Below are 20,337 nucleotides of genomic sequence, written 5' to 3'. Positions count from 1 at the left end.
CACTGTCCCAATTGAGGATAGGACAGTAGTAGTGCTTATTGTGTACGTTGTAATTAAAAAGAAAAAAAGCCTGACATTTTGATGTAGCCTCATCACACTCGCTGATACCAGACAGGCCAAGTTCTGCCAGCTGCTTTCAAGCCACTTGTGAAAATGTTTCTTAATAAAACTAACAAACAACTTAGGGTGAGCCATGCATAAAGCTCTGTGCTTTTAAGTACTTATTGTTGAACCTGTATTCAATGTCTTTCTCCAGTGGCTCTGAAAGTCCTTGGAGCCAGGCAGCTGTGAGGTCAGTTCAACCCTGAGTCCTCAGAGGTTTGCAAGGACCTAAAACAGTATTTTTCAACCTTTTTTTATCTCATGACACACTTCAACCTATAGTTAAACTTCTGCAGCACACTTAAATTATGCTGATAAAAAAAGTAAAAAAAAAAAAAAGAATATACTTAACTGTGCTTTGAATGTGTTTCAAAAATAATGGTCTTTAAAAATTTTCAAGGCACACCTACGATGCTCTCATAGCACACTTGTTGAAATCACTGATCTAGAAGCTAGCAAGGAAACTTAATTCAATTCAAGGCTTTCCTTGGAAGCTCATCTTGAAACTATGTCTGAATTCTCCCCCACCCCGCCCCGTATTTTACAGGAGCAGGAGAGTATATTTCTTCCAGGGAGCCTTCAAAGAATGTTTTAAGAACATTTCCAAAGCCATTCCCAATGACTTCTAAAAACCATCTCTTTTGAACTGTGGTGATGTAACCAAATGAGGATGTTTATGTGGTGTCTGCTTAACTACTTGATTCTCCTGTATAAAAGACAATTCTTAAAGCGTGTCTCTGCTTACCCAACGTTGAGGCTGGATGTGGTAATGTGGTAAAGTATCTGGTAACCTGTCTCTGAATATGTCTTTATTCTAGTTGAGTCTGGTGTAAAGGCCAGTATTCCAAAGTTGCATATGGTTATTTAGTATTTCAAAATGTGTCATAAATAAAAATTAATTTTCTGGGGCTGAAAGAGCCTCACCTAGAGAAATGTTCTGATTTGTTATCCCTGTCTCCCTAAATAAGACAAAATAATATGCTGGCTTTTAGGAGGACACAGGCACAAAGGAGAAGTCTCTGAAGAAGAGGGATCCAAGAGGAGGTTTTACTCAGAAAAAATGGTGACAGGAGGGTCCCATAGGTCTGAGCCTGAATGATGAGCTGGTATGGTGGGCATTAGGTGTAATTAGGAACCAGAAATTCAACTCCGTCTTTCAGCTCTTCCCACAACAGGAAAGAAGGTGACATAACAGAAGTCTGTGATTAACATCACAATCACAATAACCCCGTTCAAAGGAAAGTATACCTACATCCAAGAGACTTCTTATATTGTCCTTGGGGATAAGGAAATGAAGGGGTAAGTGATTAGGACCATTTTTTCCCTCTCTCTTTGGTACATAATAAATGAGCTTCCTTTCTTTCATTTAAAAAAAGTGCTTAGCCCTAGCCAGCGTGGTGCCCAGCACCTGTAATCCTAGCTACTCTAGAGGCTGAGACAGGATAGCTTGAGCCAAGGAATTGGAATGAGGGTGCAGTGAGCTATGATCCCACCACTGCACTCTAGCCTGGGCAACATAGCAAGACCCTATCTCAAATAAATAAATAAATCTTAGAAATATGAAGCACTTAATTTAGCTAACGTATGCAGGTGGGCTAGGGGAAATGAACTAGAATATATAGTTCATGATTAAAGTTAACCAACGGGAGATGTCAAAAGGTCTACTCATATCAGAGTGTTTTAGATAAGAACACTCTTGGAAGGCAGAAAATGTGTTTATAGCTTTATTGCTTGTGCAATGAGTACGAGTTTGAAAAGGATCAAACCTCCAGGAAGAAGACGCTGATCTAGTCTGGCCCATACTTTTAGCCACTATTATCTCCTGGGACCATAGGAATGTCTGGCAACCACTTAAATTACAAGGGCAAAGCCACAAGTCTACAAAAAGCCTGCATCCTCATACACATTGCCTGTTGTCAATTTCCCCCCCAAAGAGACAAGCAATTGATGCCACTGGTGGGTAATGAAATAGGCTGCCTGTGCCTAGATTACTTCTTGAGGGAATGGGATAAAGTCATGTTTTCTGTTTTAAGTCAAGATGTACAAGCATAATACACAGAACAGAAAATTCTCCTGAATCCTGAACTCTGATTTTGCCGTGTGAGAATCTACATATTAAATACAATACTTCTTGATCTTTCAATATACTTAAAAGAACAGAAATCTGAACCAGCAAATAGCAAAGGCCACAGCACAAAATTTATTGAGATTATTTACCAAGTAATTCATACATATCCAACATCACTGAACGGAAATAATGTTCATTTAAAAAAGCAAGGCTCAAATTAGGGTCTTTCAAAATACTCAAAAACTTCTTAGTGACTGTATCTTTAACAAATGGAATGATCAAACTAGTAAAGTCAGATGTATCCCAATCCACTCCAAAATTCAGTATTGCCAACATGTTTTTCTACTTAAAAGAAAACAAAAAGCAAAGCCTCATAATTTAGTAATTATAATGTTTCTTGGTTTCTGTTTTCAAATGCCAAAGAAAGATATCTGATGAAAGGAAGTAAAGCACCTAGTCTCAACAGTCTTCTTCAAAACTTTAAGGTTACTTTCAATAGCAGTATAAATATTTAGATTCTCATCTGACAGATTTCTTCACTTATGTAAGAATGCTCTCAAAACCTTAGTCCTTTACTCTTGCTTCATACTAGACCTGTTTTTTTTTTTTTATTCAGTCATTTGTACATAGATCATAAATACATTTATGCCATTATGGGATTCAATGTGTTATTTGTGCAAATTGGAGTGCTTACATCCTACTAATCAACACAGCCTTCACCTTCATTTACCCAATTACCGCATTAAGACATTTGTGTTCTACACCTGATAGATCCAACTTGTACTTGCAATATGCTCCATAGGTGTGGTCCCCCTACTAACCCTCCCTCTATTGGCCCATCCCCCTCCCTGCCCATCTCCCTCCCTTTCCCTCTGTCATTGGAGGCTATAGTTGTGTTTCATTTTTCATATGCCAAGTGTGAGTGATTATAAATTGGTTTCACAGTAGTACTGAGTACATTGGATTTTTTTCCCCCCATTCCTGAGATACTTTACTAAGAAGAATATTTTCCAGCTCCATCCATGTAAAACTAGACCTGTTTGATTAAGTCACTTCCTTACTGGCTGGACTAAAACACTAGCTAAGAACTCACTACAATGTCTTCTAAAGAAACCAAGATAATCTCAATACAAATTCTGGTGGCCAGTATGTTACAGTACTTAGTGATACTTCGTTTTCTAATGGCAAGTATGTTGAAAAACTTAAGTGAATTTCATAACACATAGAAATAGCTGATTCTATTACAATATAAAACATCCATTAACTTGTCCTCACTATTCCCTAGGACTTTAAATAGCAAATCTAATTATACAACAACAAAGTTCCTTGCCCTATTTAACCCTGTGTACCAAACAGTGTAAATGCCAAAAATGAGAAACATTTTAAGAAATCTCATATTAAGAACCTTGGATACCACTTAGCATTAGGGATAGAAGGAAAAGAAACGAGAAAAAAATTATCAGAGATTTATACAGGAAAAATGGATGTAAAAGAATATTCCTTTGGACCTTTAAAAAAATTCTTTTTTAATGCTTCAACATGATGACAAAAAAAAAAAAAAGAATTTACTGAATAAAAATAGCCAAACATTTATAGGATATATTTATTATTTTTCTGACCAAAGTGCAAGGATTTTTAAATCTTCTTAAACAAATATTAAAATAATATTCAAAAAATTAAATACAAATGGGAAATTTAACTATTAAATTGCTCTTATTTATGCTAACCTTGTATTTATCTAGAAAACAAACAAAAAAAATTGAAGTGTTACTAAAATGTTGACCAAATCATTTTAGCATAAATCTAACACATGCATTTCAAGGTTCCACTGCTAGGGATTTTATTAAGATCAACTGAAGCATGAATAACACTATCTAACAGAGTATGAGGAACACAAGCTATTACATGGGATCCTTGCCCCATCCCCTCAGATTATGTCAGAATGAAGCTGACAATTCTCCCAGGCTCTGAACCCCCACATCCCCCAACCCAAACCTTAGAAACAAAGAATATGCCCTGTCATACAACTTTCTACAAAATGTAGTAAATTAACAAAGCCTAAGCTTTTTTTTTTACCTTTCTATAGGAAATGGTCAGTTATTTGATAAATATTAAAACACTGCTAATAATCCATTTTATGAGTTTGTTTACCAAACATATTGTGCAAGAACTGACTACACAAAAGTTCCTTTGAAATTTGGTCCACAAATTCACCTCAGCTTGGAAATTTAAAACTTACAAGAAAAAGAGGAAGTGGCTCTCCCTAACCTTAACATACTGTAATTAATAAAAGGATCTAATATTAAAAGGTGTTGCTCACAGAAGGCACAAACTATAAAAGGGATATTCTTTTTTAATAAAAACAAAGAACTAGCTGATATCCTTCTTTGTTTTGTGAGCACCATAACTAGGATGGAAGTTAAAGCTGAATTTACTGTGTATTCCTGTGACCAAAAAAAAAAGGACATAAAAAATTAATGTCTTGCTATATACTTTCCAGCCATTAATTGAGATGTAGTTATGAAAGATTAAAATTGTCTTAAAAAGGGGTGTGATAGCAGCTATCAAAGCAATATTCAAGCATGATTTTAAGGATGTTTTCAGGCTTTGAATTAATTAGGCTTCCTTGTCAAAAACCTTCACAACTTCATCAAAAACCTGTAAAGGAAAAAGATAATAGTAATTTTAGAAACAGATACCATGAAAACACCATATAGCTAAGTTCCTGTTAAAAATAGTAAATTGTATATTAATTTTCAAAATGGATAATTAAAAAAATCACATTATAATTTCTTAGTTTCATCTATTTTACTTCAGACAGTAATATATAAAATTATGAATATATATTCCATTTTATTAGTGCTTTTAGGATAAAACTTACTTCTTCATAATCTGATACAATGTAAACTAAAGTAGTTTATCTTCTTAGTTCTGATTCTAAACACAAACATTCTAAAGTTTTCTCATATATTAATGTGAGAAAATGTCTATGGAAACAGCCATGTTCCCCCAAATCGTTTTCCTCTGAGCCTTTCTTTTTTATCTTATGAATACAAGAGGAAGAAGGCAGGGGCCTATAATCCTAGCACCCTGGGAGACTAAGGTGGGAGGATAGCCTGAGCAAGAATAGGACCCTGTCTCTACTAAAAATAGAACAATTTTTAGTTCTATTTTTTTAGAACTAAAAAATGGTGTGCCTATAGTCTCAGCTACTTGGGAAGCTGAAGCAGGAGGATCACTTGAGTCCAGGAGTTTGAGGCTGCATTTAGCTAAGATGATGCCGCTATACTCTGCTGAGGGCAAAAAAGCTAGATTCAGCCTCAAAAAAAAAACAAAAAAAAACAAACAGAAATTAAAAAAAAAAAAGAAAACAGAGGAAGAAGATTCTATGAATCAGGGGACAGAGGAGATAGGTGAATTAGGAGACACTGAAAATATTTGTTGAGCACTAAAGATTTGCAAATTATAATTCAGAGATGACTGATTCATGAAGAGAGAAGTGGTAAGTTTTGGAAACCCTGTACCTCTGGAGCTATTTGTTCCGTGATGTAAGAGAAGAAAGCAGCCCAGGGCTCTTGAGCCAGATAACTTGCCACTCATGTTGTAAGTTTTTAAAAAATGAACATGATCCAAATCACAGTTCTCAAAATAGTAATTTTTCCAGTTCTTGGGAAGAGGTTTGAAATTAATAAACCACCTACTTCTCATGAAAATGAAAAATAAGACTGAAGTTATCAAACCCATTTTTGGATTCTTTAAAGGAGAAAAAGGTAATTTTTCATTTTGTCTTCAACATCTTAAAAAAACAAGCTAATCTGGCTCGGCGCCTATGGCTTAAGTGGCTAAGGCACCAGCCACATACACCTGAGCTGGTGTGTTTGAATCCAGCCCGGGCCCGCCAAATAACAATGATGGCTGCAACCAAAAAAATAGCTGGGCGTTGTGGTGGGTGCCTGTAGGCCCAGGTACTTGGGAGGCAGAGGCAGGAGAATCGCTTAAGCCCAGGAGTTGGAGATTGCTGTGAACTGAGATGCTACAGCACTCTACCCAGGGTGACAGCTTGAGCCTCTGTCTCAAAAAAAAAAAAAAAAAAACCAACTAATCTGTCATAGTGTTTCTTTTTCTCTGCCTACCAACCCCAAAAGAAATAATCACATCTTTACTTGACATTTTTTAAAAGGCAAGTTAGGGACACTCACTTCATCAACAGATTTAGAAGCATCTATTTTCCTGACTTTCCCCATTTCTTCATATAAGTCAATAATTGGCTTTGTTGACTGAAGATAGGTCTGGATTCTGCAAAAGAAGCATATTGTGAGGTCCTAGGTACCCATCCTTTCTGCTACACGTTATAGGACAGCTCAGAGGACAATACTGGATCTGACCCAAGTGACTCAGTTATCTTTTCCTTACACAAGCCATTTTACAAAGTATGACATTTTCCTTTTCTGGACCACAATGGGACGGGTCTGCAATTGAGGTAATTATGTAAAAACTGAAAAGTACCTCTTTTCCAAGCTCTCTCTGTTGTCATCACTCCTACCACTACTCTTTCCCCTCTCAAGACATCGTTCAATACAGATCTAAAAAGAGATATAGTTATTTTAAAAATATAAACATTGGAATTTGCCATTCTTTTAACCTGAAAAGAAAAGAAAGTTTAGAGATAACACAACAACAAAAATTGCATTAAACTGCATTAAACTCACTAATTCATTAATCAACACGCAAAGTCCTTTTAAATTTAAACATGTGGTTCAATTTACATAAACTAGGTTAAATAAGTACAGAGCACAAAAATAATTCATTCATGACTCAGTTTTTCCTGTGTATTTTTTTTCAAACCGCAATAAAAAGAAGATCTGTATGTGTATGTGTATGGTTCCATCTCGGATATATTATTAACTTATTAGGTATGAATTACATGCCTAAACTTTGTTCCATTTTTGCTTACTTTTCTGTAATTCCATAAATATCAAAATATTTAAGAGTCAACATATTTGCATTTGAATAAAGCATCCCTTGTTAATCATAGAATAAACATTCTTTAGTTATAAGCTGTGGTAACATTCTAAAGTTAACTTTGAAGAATAAGTGAAAACATATTTTTGGGGGTTGGAAGGAGAGTTACATTTTAAAGCAACTCAAAAGCTGTAGTAAGTCTCTCCACCAGAGGCACATTTACAATTCAACATAAGAATAGCCAACTTCTTTCAAGGCACTATGACACATTCTTAGTCTTTTGGGCTATTGGCAGCATTAATTTAATGAAATTTATATTATAGCGCTGTCAAACAGAGTCAGGCCTTTTAATTAAATGATTTTGAGAAATTTATTTAGTTATTCAAATGTATGGCTGTGTTTGTTACTAAAAGTGCCAGAAAGAACAAGAACACTTTCCTGCTTTTTTCAAGATCCTTTCACTCTTAATACAAATCAAGTTATCCTATATGTTTCTTTAAAACAGAAAATTTTCCCAATTCCCAGAAATGTGTATTTCGTTTCCTACAAACAAGCCCATAAGGCAAGAGACTCTTTGATAATAGCACCTACCTAAGAAAGTAGTAGTTCAGCTTCATCACCTAACATTATTGTGCATGTCAATTCTTATTTTTAAAAAACAAAACTGAGGACTGGGCGTGGTGTCTCACGACTGTAATCCTAGCACTTGGGAGGCCGAGGCGAGTGGATTGCCTGAGCTCACTGGTTGGAGACCAGCCTGAGCCAGAGCAAGACCTCATCTCTAAAAATAGCTGGGCATGTTGCGGATGCCTGTAGTCCCAGCTACTTGGGAAACTGAGGCAAGAGAACTGCTTGAGCCCAAGAGTTTGAGGTTGCTGTGAGCTATCATGCCACTCACTCTGAGAAAAACAAAGTGAGACTCTGTCTCAAAAAAAAAAAAAAAAAAGATTATTTTTAAATTTATTTTTAAAATTTTTAAAGGTTAATTTCTTTTTTTTGAGTCAAACTCTCACTTTGTCACCCTTGGTAGAGTGCTGTGGCATCTTAGCTCACAGCAACCTCAAACTCTTGGGCTCAAGTGATTCTCTTGCCTCAGCATCCCAAGTAGCTGGGACTACAGATGCCTGCCACAACACCCTGCTATGTTTTAGAGACAAGGTCTTGCTCTTGCTCAGGTTGGTTTTGAACTCCTGAGTTCAGCCAATCTACCCACGTCAGCCTCCCAGAGTGCTGGGATTATAGGCATGAGCCACCTTGCCCAGCCAAAATTGATTCTTATTTTGAAAATAAAGCAAATTTTCATCCACAGGCTGTAATGCCAAATAGCTTCCAACAGCAAGACAGTATTATTTTGTCCATCTAATCTACCAATTTAAAAAAAATATAGCTGCCAGTATAAAGTGTAAATATAAATAAAAAAAAAAAATCACTTTTGCTGTTAATAGCTGACCAACAATTGCTTAAAGCCCATGTGGGCAGATGAAGATGTTCATTACCTCATTATCACAGTCAAAAAACAGAACGAAAGATACATCAGCCTTCCCATCCATGGTCTTGTTCCAACCTTGAAGGTTGTCTTCATTTCTCGGAAACCCATCAATCAAGAATTTATTCTTCTGAGCACTGACAGCCATCGTCTTATCCATTTCCTAAAGGAGAAAGATTTAGGCTCAATACTACATTCAAAAAAAGCAATTTCTCAAGCAGCATAATACATCCGTGTTTGTCTTATTATTATTATTCTTGAGAAACCAGTGGCTCTCAACCTTCCTAATGCCGCCGCCCTTTAATTCAGTTCCTATGGGTCGCCACGCACCGGTTGAGAACCGCTGCTTTAAACCATAACTAAAGAGTGGAGAGTGCACAAGAACAAAAAGAAACAAAGGAAATGAACCAACATATTAACATGGTTGCCGTAACATGGTGGGAATAGGTATACATGTATGTGCCTCCCCACCTTCTCACTTCATAAATATACACAAAATTGTTTTCTGTAGTTTCCAAACTTTCTGTAGTAACATTAAGGGCAGCAACAAGAGGAAAATGCCCATTAACCAGTATCTTTGCTCTAGTAATAGGTCACTGACTTGTGTTCCTTTCTCCCTTCCCAAATCATTTTACTGTGTAGAAAGTATGTTACATTTACAGGTGCACAACTCTGCTACAATTCAAGTCCAACAGCACAGAGCTGTTGGCTGGGGCAGTGGCTCACACCTGCTAATCCTAACATTCTGGAAGGCCAAGGTGGGTAGATTGCCTGAGCTCACAGGTTCAAGACCAGCCTGAGCAAGAGTGAGACCCCTTCTCTAAAAATAGCTGGGTGTTATGGCAGGCACCTGTAGTCCCAGCTACTTGGGAGGCTGAGGCAAGAGAATCGTTTAAGCCCAAGAGTTTGAGGTTGCTGTGAGCTATGACACCACCATATTCTATGGGGGGCAACAAAGTGAGACCTTGTCTCAAAAAAAAACAAACAAACAAAAAAAAAAAACAGGACAGAGCTCTGAACAAATATAAAAAGACAATCAGCATTAATTATTAATTAGAATTCAATTTTTTTTCTTTTGGAGAGAAGGTCTCACTCTGTTGCCTAGGGCTAGAGTGCAGTGCACTGGCATTATCATAATTGTAGCTCACTACAACCCAAAACTCAAGTGATCCTCCTGCCTCAGCCTCCCAAGTGGCTGGGAACACATGCACACACCACCATAGCCAGTTAATTTTTCTATTTTTGGTAGGGACACGGTCTCACTCTTGCTCAGGCTTGTCTTAAAAAATTCTCCTGCCTCAGCTTCCCATAGTATTAAGATCATAGGCATAGCCACTGTGCCCATCCTCAACGTTTTTTTAAAGAAGTTAATTCAGGGCGGCACCTGTGGCTCAAGGAGTAGGGCGCCGGTCTCATATGCCGGAGGTGGTGGGTTCAAACCCAGCCCCGGCCAAAAAAAAAAAACACACACACACACACACACACAAAAAAAAGAAGTTAATTCAATTGAAACAGGAAGCAAAAGAAAAAAATACATTTAGAAAGATGATGAGAGGGGGTGGCGCCTGTGGCTCAATGGAGTAGGGCGCTGGCCCCATATGCCAGAGGTGGTGGGTTCAAACCCAGCCCTGGCCAAAAACTGCAAAAAAAAAAAAAAGAGGAAAGATGGTGAGAGCAACCCATTTTACTACCCTCTTCCAAAGCCTGAAGTTAGGGAGAACATGGGGATATGTGAACAGGAAATGCACATTACTGATCTCTAAATCCTTGCCACTCCTAATCACCCATAGATTATAGCACAAATGCATCCCTGTGACAAACCTTACAAGAGCATCCATTCCAAAGCAAACTAACATTCACTACCCTCCCTGCTCAAACTTTTCTCCTTCCTCAAGAAAAGTTTGGCTTTCAGGGTCCATGATCCCTTTATGTGAGAACTGGCTTTACCCCAGTATCAAGCTCCTTCTTCAACATTCACAAAACTGATACAAAATATTTTGGGCCTCTATAAAATTTCTACCACAATTATAGTAGCAGAAGATATGTGAGGCAGGCACATCACTATTATAGTCAGTATATACTTATTCAAGGCCTACAATGAGGGAACATGAAGAGCAAAGAAGCAGTGTACTGCAGCCTCTGAGACAAGAGGTAAAGAAGTGTGTATGAACCACTCCTCATCCACAGTGTCTTTAGTTTCACAGATGCTTATATATCTCTTTTCCATCAGGCTTCAGCTATTTCTTGTTCTCAAGATTGTATTTCTCCTTCTTTACTGTTTCTTATATGCGAAAATACCTATTACTGACTATTGTCTTTCTTAGATTTCTATAGTAAAGAGTAAACTAGCAAATGCAAGGTGTCTATTTTTTTTGTAGAGACAGTCTCATTTTATCGCCCTCGGTAGAGTGCCATGGCGTCACGCAGCTCACAGCAACCTCCAAATCCTTGGGCTTAGGCGATTCTCTTGACTCAGCCTCCTAAGTAGCTGGGACTACAGGTGCCCGCCACAACGCCCGGCTATTTTTTTGTTGCAGTTTGGCCGGGGCTGGGTTTGAACCCGCCACCCTAGGCATATGGGGCCGGCGCCCTACCCACTGAGCCACAGGCACCGCCCCTCAAGGTGTCTATTTTTTAGATGTCTCATCTGTTAGTTAGATAGCTATTAAGTCACAGCATTTCACAATGAAAACGGTGATGCATGCACCAGAAAAGCAGACATCAGGCTCGGCACCCATAGCTCAGTGGTTAGGGCGCTGGCCACATGCAACGGGGCTGGTGGGTTTGAGCCTGGGCCTGCTAAACCACAATGACAATTACAACAAAAAAATAGCCAGGCATTGTGGTGAGTGCCTGTAGTCCTAGCTACCTGGGAGGCTGAGGCAAGAGAATTGCTTAAGCCCAAGAGGTTGAGGTTGCTGTGAGCTGTGACACCACAGCACTCTACTACCAAGGACAAGATAGTAAGACTCTGTCTCAAAAAAAAAAAAGAAAGAAAGAAAAGGAAAGCAGACATCAAGACTGAGATAAGATCAACAATGAGAAGGACATAGGATAAAAGAAGATACAAAGAAGTTTATAAGAAAATAGTAAGGAGGAGAAACAGGGATGGGGGATAAAGAAAAAAGAAACAGAAATCAAAGACAGAATAACTGTTTAAATGTGGTGAAAGAAAGGTCAGGTATATGGGTGTTAAGTTGAACTAATCCTAGACCAAGATAGAGAATCCTTGTCACTGTTCATTTTCTTCCCAGGTGACAGCAGAGTTTCCAGTTCTGCCATTCTCAAATGACCGTGACTGCCTGCCTTCCACAAGCAAGAAATTCAATACTCTGATTTTCTCATTACTCAAATGAAAGGCGAATTTAATTTCTTATTTCTTTGCTGGTTTAAATTGATTGGCATTCATACTCCTTACCCTCTTTAATAAACTGATGGTTATCTCAACTGGCACAATCTTTCCGTCTTTAATGTACTTTTCAATCAGTTCACCATATTGTGAATCTGGATTCTTCCTCTCATCACGAAGAAGTTCTCCTGCAGAAAGGTGTGTGTAGCCATATTTCTGAAAGAAACAGCACATAGGAAAGAAATTAGAATTCACTCAACCCAATGGTAGGACTATTTATCTTTTCCTTTGTATTAATTTATATATTCTATTTTTCTATAATGAACAAGTTTTGCTTATATACCAAAAAATAAAGAAAAATTTGAGGGATTTCATATAATGTGGTTTGCATAATAAATAGCAATACTGTTCATAGCTAAAGTGTTCACATATCATGATATCTTCCCCCAATTTTTCTAACTGTTAGAGGCGTCAACATCTGATTATATTCCTTCACAAATACAATCAAAGTTTAAAAAAAGAAAAGAAAAGAAGACTTCAAGACTGAGATAATATCAACAATGAGAAGGACATGGGATAAAAGAAGATACAAAGAAGTTTACAAGAAAATAGCAAGGAGGAGAAACAGGGATGGGGAGAGAAAAAAGAAATAGAAATCAAAGACAGAATAACTGTTTAAATATGGTGTAGGAAGGGTCAAGTATATGGGTGATAAGTTGAGCTATAGCTAATACTAGACCAAGACAGAGAATCCTTGCCATTAATATTGTTCAAAGAAATATCTAACAAAAATATATACGATTCATCAAGCAAGAAAAACAAAAAATAAATCTTACAACTACTGGCTGTACTTACCTTCTATAAAATCTCTGCTTTCTTAAACTCAAAAAGTCTAAATTGTACACATCACTAATTACACAAACCCAGTTTTCAGTTTCTTCCCTATCTCAGTAAACAAGACAAGTCTTAGTCCCTTCACAAAACCAGCTTTCCTAGCCACTCTGCAGAGTGGTCACATAATCAAATAGTATCACTGTTTCTTCACATAAACCAGTATCTTCACCCCAAAGTACCATGCCCAAAGTCTATTTCCTACCTTTCTAATTGCAATACAAGGTCTCATCTGTAAAATGGGAATACAGATACTTATTATATAAATTTGTGGTTATCCTTAAATGAGATAATGTATATGAACTGCCTACCATGAGGTCTGACATACAACAGGAATAAAAGCCATCAATTACCTCCTTTCCATCATGAAGATAATTATCTTAACCTGGAAGCATTCTTATGTGTGTTGTATGTGTAATGGTTTTGATAGAAAATCTAAAGGAGCTTAAATAACACCATAAATATGAATATCCTGTGAAAGGTCAGTACATAGTATAGCATTATTATAGCCAGGATGATGATGATTATTAAAGACTTAAAAATGATACTTTGGGCCAGGATAGAGGGTAATAGTTAACCTAAGTCACCTAAGACCCTGTGGTATGGTACTGCCATTTCCCCTTGGGTGGAATGAGAAAACAATATAGATCTAAGATACAATTCTGAATACGGAAAAGCTTCTTCCATATGAACTTAAAAGTTCCCATTTTCTTATTCTGTCACTGAGGACGGAGTGCAGTGGTGTCATCATAGCTCACTGCAACCTAAATTCCTGGGCTCATATGAACTTCCTGCCTCAGCCTCCCAAGCAGCTGGGACTACAGAAACATGCCACTATGCCTGGCTAACTTTTTTTTTAGAAATGGGGTCTTGCTATATTGCTCTGGCTAGTCTTGAACTCTAGGTCTCATGTGATCCTCCCACCTCAGCCCCTCAAAGCCTCCCAAAGTGCTGGGATTATAGCGGTGAGCCACTGTACCTTACCTTACAATCATTTAAAATATGTTTTTACTTTCAAATACTAGGACATTCAGAATTATTGATATATTCAATGCTCAGCTATAACCATCTCATCCCAAATTCTTAAGACTCTGAATGTGTTTTTATTTTATCTAAGTACACAACAAATATTTGATAACTTAAATGTTACTTTTAATTTCAGTGTTAAAATTTGAGGCAGTCAGGGGTGGTAGCTCATGTCTGTAATCCTAGCACATTGGGAGGCCAAGGCAAGTGGATTGCTTGAGCTCAGGAGTTTAAAACCAACCCAAACAAGAGCAAGACTCTGTCTCCACTAAAATAGAAAAACTACCTGGGCATGGTAGCACACACGTGTAGTCCCAGCTGCTCAGGAGGCTAAGGCAAGAGGATTGCTCAAGCCCGAGAGTTTGAGGTTGTTATGAGCTATAATGCCACAGCACCCCACCCAGCGCAACAGAGTGAGACGCTAAGAAAACAAACAAACAACAACAAAAAGATTTGAGGCAACCCACAGTTCTAACACATTTTAAAGTAGAATGTATCAACTGCACATTTAATAAAAACTAACTTTTTCAATTACTCAGGCTATGGTGTTCTTTTTACTTTTTTTTTGCAGTTTTTGGCCAGGGCCGGGTTCAAACCCGCCACCTCCGGTATATGGGGCTAGCACCCTACTCCTTTGAGCCACAGGCGCCTGAAGCCATACATTCTTTACCCCTTTTCTATTTCTCAAAGTCATTGGTTAAACTTGTTCTTACTTATTACAGAGTAAGATAACAGTAAGGTAGTTAGCCTAAGAAAATAAAACTCCAAACAGTTTATCTGCTGACTAAAATTGAGCATAAAGTTTGTTGAAAATAAACAAAAACACCGTATTATCCATGTCTCACTTAGTCATCTGGGCCTTCCCATAATTAAAAATGATCAAAAGTGTATTTAATTATTATAATAGGTGTAACCTACCTTCCAACTTACTATGTTCAATTTTCAAAAAGCATTTTGCAATACTATCCACAAAATGTTACAGCAGCTTCATTTCCCATTGTTTATTTTGGCTCCTACTGGGAAGTCTGCTTGTTGGATGCTTACTCTGGTCTAGTGATTATAGTATATGGTAATATTTGAGTAAATGCAGAGACAAACAGTACTAAAGAATGGGAACGCTCAGCATAACATCAACAATACATATCGCTCTGTAATGCTTTGCTGTGTGAACAATATGTATATGTAGAAGCCCAGACAGTAATTTAGAAATTAGTTTGTTTCTTGACATAGGAGAGGTCAAATCTGCAAGATTTATATTGCATTAAAATGGGTTTTGGCTTCGTACTCTTTCTGTTTTTTAAAGAAACTACTTAAAAATATAGAGAAATACACAAATGATATTTTAAAAATAATTATACATTTTGAGCCAGGCATGGTAGTTGACACCTGTAATCCCAGCACTTGGGAGGCTAAGGCTGGTGGATTATCTGAGCTCACGAGTTTGAGACCAACCTGAGCAAGAGTGAGACCCCGTCTCTAAAAAATAGCAGGGCCCTGTGGTGGGCGCCTGTAGTTCTAGCTACCTGGGGGGCCAAAGCAAGAGGATGGCTTTAGCCCAAGAGTTTGAGGTTGCTGTGAGCTAAGATGCCACAGCACTCTACCAAGGATGACCAAGTAAGAATCTGTCTCAAAAAAAAAATAAAAAATAAAAAAATTATACATTTTGTCAAAAAGAGAAAACAACCTTACCTAAAAAGTCCAAGGAAACAAGGAATTTAAATTAATATAACCAAGTCAAACCTATATGTGTATCATTCACTTTCCCATTCACATTCTATTTTTTTAAATCCTCTATTTACCAGTTACTTTTTTATACTATATTTTTAAGATTTTACTGAAGCTTTCCTCTTACCACAGAGCTTCAGCAACAACAAAAAGCAACTATCGCTTACATATTAGTTATTATGGTATTTTAATAATAGCTAGACTTTAAAAAGCATCTTTTCAAAGCATTCTACAGTCATTAAGTAGCCACTGGAGCCAATATTGAGGAAAGCAAGAATGGATATTTTCCAGCCTTAACCAATACTTTTTCACATTCTCCAAAATTTCCTAGCAATTAAAACCTAGTGGGAAAAAAGGGCTTCTGTCGTGAATGCACATGTGGGGCAATTCAACCGCTCTTCGTGTGGAATCAACATCAATAGATTTTGAAAACATAATTTTTTGGTACCTGGGCAGCTGGTGGGAAAAAAAAAAAAATCCTAGTGGATCACTAACTACAGTCTTAACAGCAACATTCAAAACCACAGTAGCTTATAAATACTATAAACTATAATAACTACAATTGCAAGCTACTGTTTAACTAAAAATAGTAGTTTTCTAGTGACAAATGTATAAACTCCATTTATTTAGGGTAACTATTTAAACTTTTACTTTCATTTTCTGCTTTAAGAAATTGAAAAACAACTCAATAACTTTTATGAATCATCTGCTAAGATCTGGAAGGAGAAAAAAGCACTATATTCTCAAGAAGTACAGAATGGCATTCAGTTTTGCTACAATTAGACAAATGTTGAGAATTAGCATTGAGATTTGACATCTCAAACCATCTTGTTCAACTTCACTTCTTGCCAACTGCCTTTCCCTCCTAAATTTAGAAACAACCAAAAACAAACAAAAAAACCATGGCTCATGTTTGTAATTCTAGTACTTTAGGAAGCCAAGGCCGGAGGACTGCTTGAGGCCAAGAGTTCCAACCATGGCAACACATAACGATAGTTTGAAGCCACACACACTCAATACTCTAATTAAAATGGGGATACCTCTGGATAGTACTATATTGTAAGTTGAAAATGCACTTTTGACTTAAATAACATTTTCTTTTTGTTTTTTGAGACAGAGTCTCACTTTGTCACCCTTGGTAGAGTGCTGTGGTGTCATAGCTCACAGCAACCTCCAACTATTGGGCTTAGGCGATTCTCTTGCCTTAGCCTCCCAAGTAGCTGGGACTACAGGGGCCCATCACAATGCCTGGCTACTTTTTGTTGCAGTTGTCACTGCTGTTTTAGCTGGCCGGGACCGGGTTCAAACCCGCCACCACCGGTATATGGGGCCGGTGCCCTACCCACTGGGCCACAGGCGCCGCCCGACTTAAATAACATTTTCAACATACAATGGACTCGTGGTATCTGTAATCTAAATGCCTAATAAGGACTTTAAGTAAAAAATACCTGCCAGTTCTGAGGAACTTACTTTCCACTGACTACAAGAACACAGTCCCAAGAACTGGTCAGATTTTTAGGCCTCCTTCCAGTCCCTCTCACAGAGGGGTGGAAAAAAGTGTTTTTCCTATAAGTACCGCACAGAGGCCCAGCCTGGGCCAGCTAAACAACAATGACAACTACAACAACAAAAAAAAATAGCCAGGCGTTGTGGTGAGCACCTGTAGTCCCAGCTACTTGGGAGGCTGAGGCAAGAGACTCGCTTAAGCCCAAGAGTTGGAGGTTGCCGTGAGTTGTGACGCCATGGCACTCTACCCAAGGCAACATAGTGAGACACTGTCTCAAAAAAAAAAAAGGGGAAGGGGAAGGGAAAAGATCATGTCTAGTGGGAGAAAAGCTGAGTGTAATATCACACTTAAATTCCTTGTGAATTTCCGATCTCATTTTTAGTCAGCCCTCCTTGTATTGCTAAATGTGCACTGCATTTGACCATGCCTATTTCATTGCAAATCCACCTATTAACTATAAAATATGGAAGTTAGAACCAAACTAAATCTTTTAAGAAAGAGGCTTTAGCAGACTCTAAATTAACATGAACCATGCTTTTTTCTTTAAAGAGTGATATTTTAAAAGCTTACATCCTGCAAGGGAGAAAAAGGGGGGATATAATCCATTTACCTGCAGACAATTATAGCACCATTTCATTTTCCTCAATGTTTTGCTCTTCATGTGGGAAAATCTTAATGCAGGCAACACTTTGAATGTATTTTAAATTCATAAATGCTTACTGAGTGTCTACAAAGTATTGAGAAATGTGCTGATTCAGGAGAGGTAAACAGGTCATAGTCAACAAAGGATTTAATAGTGGCCTCCATATATAAAGTGACTTGAGGCTCACTACTAATAAATAAAGGCATTTCTTTGTATTTGTATAACAAATCGTTTACCAACACTGTCCACTTGGGGAAAAAGCTGATTCTTCAGAAGCAATGGCAAGAAGACAGAAAAATAAATAACAGAGAAAGGGTGAATGGAAGTCACCAGTTTCCTTGTCTGTATAGGAAATCACTCCAACATTTTCCAGAAGACTTCTCAGATAATTGAGGATTATTTATCTGATTTTCATACCAAAAGGCCCCTATACCAACTGTGAATTGAAATTCTCACATTCCAATTTTATCCTGTAGGTAGTTAATTCCATTATTTTTATTTCTTTTCATTCATCTTCTCTGTGGTGAATCAATCTGCATTCAATAGATTAAAAGAGAATAGAAAATAGTCATGTATGAAGACCAGGCCCAGAAATCTTCAGGGATTCCAGAAGCTTAAAACTTCCAGCATTAATGTTAGGCACAGAGGTCTTGTCACTCTCAGGAAATGCTCATCTAGTCTTGTGACAATTATTGTCACTACAAAGCCTACAAGTTACACATTCATCTTTCTCAGCAGAAGAAATATCTTGGCTGGGAGCAGTGGCTCACACTTGTAATCTAGCACTCTTGGGAGGCTAAGGCAGAAGAACTGCTTGATCTCATGAGTTCAAGACTAGCCTGAGCAAGAGCCAGACCCACGTCTATTAAAAATAGAAAAATTAGGCTCAGCACCCATAGCTTAAGGGAGCTGGCCACATACACCTGGGGTGATGTGTTCAAACTCGGCCCTGGGCCAACTAAACAACAATGACAACCGCAACAAAAAAATAGCCGGGCGTTGTGGCAGGCGCTTGTAGTCCTAGCTACTTGGGAGGCTGAGGCAAGAGAACACTTAAGCCCAAGAGTTAGAGGTTGCTGTGAGCTGTGATGCTACAGCACTCTACTGAGTGCGACATAGTAAGACTCTGTCTCTAAAAAAAAAATAAAATAAAATAAGTAAATAAATAGAAAAATTAGCCAGGTGTGGTAGCACTTGCCTATAGTCCCAGCTACTTTGGAGACTGAGGCAGAAGGATTGCTTGAACCCAGGGATTCGAAGTTGCTGTGAGCTGGGCTGAGGCCAGGGCATTCTAGCCTAAGACAAGAGAGTAAAACTCAATCTCAAAAAAAAAAGATGTAATATCTTAAGAAATCTTCCATATGATTGCTACAACTCAAATATTGTTGCAGGTGGTCTAAAACCTAGAATTCAACTAATTCAATTCCTGAAAATACTTGGAAAAGGGTAGACAGCAATGATAAAATACATATTTGTATACATCAAACACTTAGATAAAGCCCTGGCTTCTATTTCTCCTTATAATAGAGAGGTTTCTTTTTTTTTTTTTTGTAGAGACAGAGTCTCACTTTACTGCCCTCAGTAGAGTGCCGTGGCATCACACGGCTCACAGCAACCTCCAGCTCTTGCGCTTACGTGATTCAATAGAGAGGTTTCTTAATCTGTAAGCGGGCCAAATTGTACTTGTTTCTTATTTTTAAAAAGACAAGTAACATTAAAATGAGAATATAATTTACCCAGGAAGTTTCAAAAGCAAGAAAGACAACCTAAGAGATTCAACTACTTGAGAATACAACATATAAAGAGCCTCATCCAAAAATTAAATCAATAAAACACCTTTTAAAAGGACAGGTGCTCTTTAAGAACTATAATTTATTTGGATTTAAGAGTCAACACTTGAGAAAGTGCAAACAAAACAAAACTCTGAATGACAATACTATTATACAAACACATGTGAACATTTGCAAAATTAGCAACTAACCTGGAAATGCATTTAGCAAAACATACAATTCAGCAAGGATCACAAGAACCTTGTATAAAGTCTCATACTCAAAACACTATTCAAGGTTTTATAACTAAGTAAGGCTTCATAACTAAACTCTATCACAGTCCAATATGATTAAATCTCATTGTTTTGTTTTGTTTTTTTGAGACAGAGTATCACTTTATCACCCTGGCACAGTGCCATGGCATCACAGCTCACAGTAATCTCAAACTCTTGGGCTTAAGCAATTCTTTTGCTCAGCCTCCCAAGTACCTGGGACTACAGGCACAAGCCACAACTCCTGGCTATTTTTTTGTTGTTGTTGCAGTTGTCATTGTTATTTGGCTTGCCTGGGGTGGGATTCGAACTGCCAGCCTCAGTGCATGTGCCTGGCGCTAGAACCACTGTGCTACAGGCGCGGAACCAAGATCCCATTTTATTTTTTTTATTTTTTTTTTTTTGTAGAGACAAGAGTCTCACTTAACCACCCTCGGTAGAGTGCCATGATGTCACAGGACTCACAGTAACCTCCAGCTCTTGGGCTTTCGCAATTCTCCTGCCTCAGCTTCCCGAGCAGCTGGGACTACAGGCGCC

The 20,337-nt window shown here is 37.8% G+C and overlaps 1 protein-coding gene, 1 long non-coding RNA gene and 1 other non-coding gene across 3 annotated transcripts in view; 2 read left to right on the top strand and 1 right to left on the bottom strand.

Annotated features, from left to right (window-relative positions):
• LOC128574920 (uncharacterized) overlaps positions 1-1,008 on the top strand; it is a 54,356-nt gene extending 53,348 nt beyond the window's left edge. The window contains exon 3 of the long non-coding RNA XR_008376879.1: positions 650-1,008. This is a non-coding gene — a long non-coding RNA (uncharacterized LOC128574920). The remainder of the gene's footprint in view (positions 1-649) is intronic.
• A 1,271-nt stretch (positions 1,009-2,279) lies between these two features.
• Positions 2,280-20,337, bottom strand: part of CMPK1 (cytidine/uridine monophosphate kinase 1) — a 43,219-nt gene continuing 25,161 nt past the window's right edge. The window contains exons 2-6 of the mRNA XM_053575965.1: positions 12,037-12,183; positions 8,629-8,781; positions 6,677-6,753; positions 6,370-6,466; positions 2,280-4,828 (exon numbers count right to left, since the gene is read on the bottom strand). Coding sequence (XP_053431940.1) covers positions 4,787-4,828; positions 6,370-6,466; positions 6,677-6,753; positions 8,629-8,781; positions 12,037-12,183 — 516 coding nt within the window. The 3' untranslated portion in view covers positions 2,280-4,786. The remainder of the gene's footprint in view (positions 4,829-6,369; positions 6,467-6,676; positions 6,754-8,628; positions 8,782-12,036; positions 12,184-20,337) is intronic.
• On the top strand, positions 15,960-16,099 carry LOC128575715 (U11 spliceosomal RNA). Its single transcript, XR_008377126.1, has one exon. It is a non-coding gene; the product is annotated as a U11 spliceosomal RNA (small nuclear RNA).

The sequence above is a fragment of the Nycticebus coucang genome, chromosome 22, assembly GCF_027406575.1.
Source record: "Nycticebus coucang isolate mNycCou1 chromosome 22, mNycCou1.pri, whole genome shotgun sequence".
In the NCBI taxonomy this organism is placed as follows: Eukaryota; Metazoa; Chordata; class Mammalia; order Primates; family Lorisidae; genus Nycticebus; species Nycticebus coucang.
The sequence above is the reverse complement of the archived record's forward strand: the minus strand, read 5'-3'. Positions and strand labels throughout refer to the sequence as shown.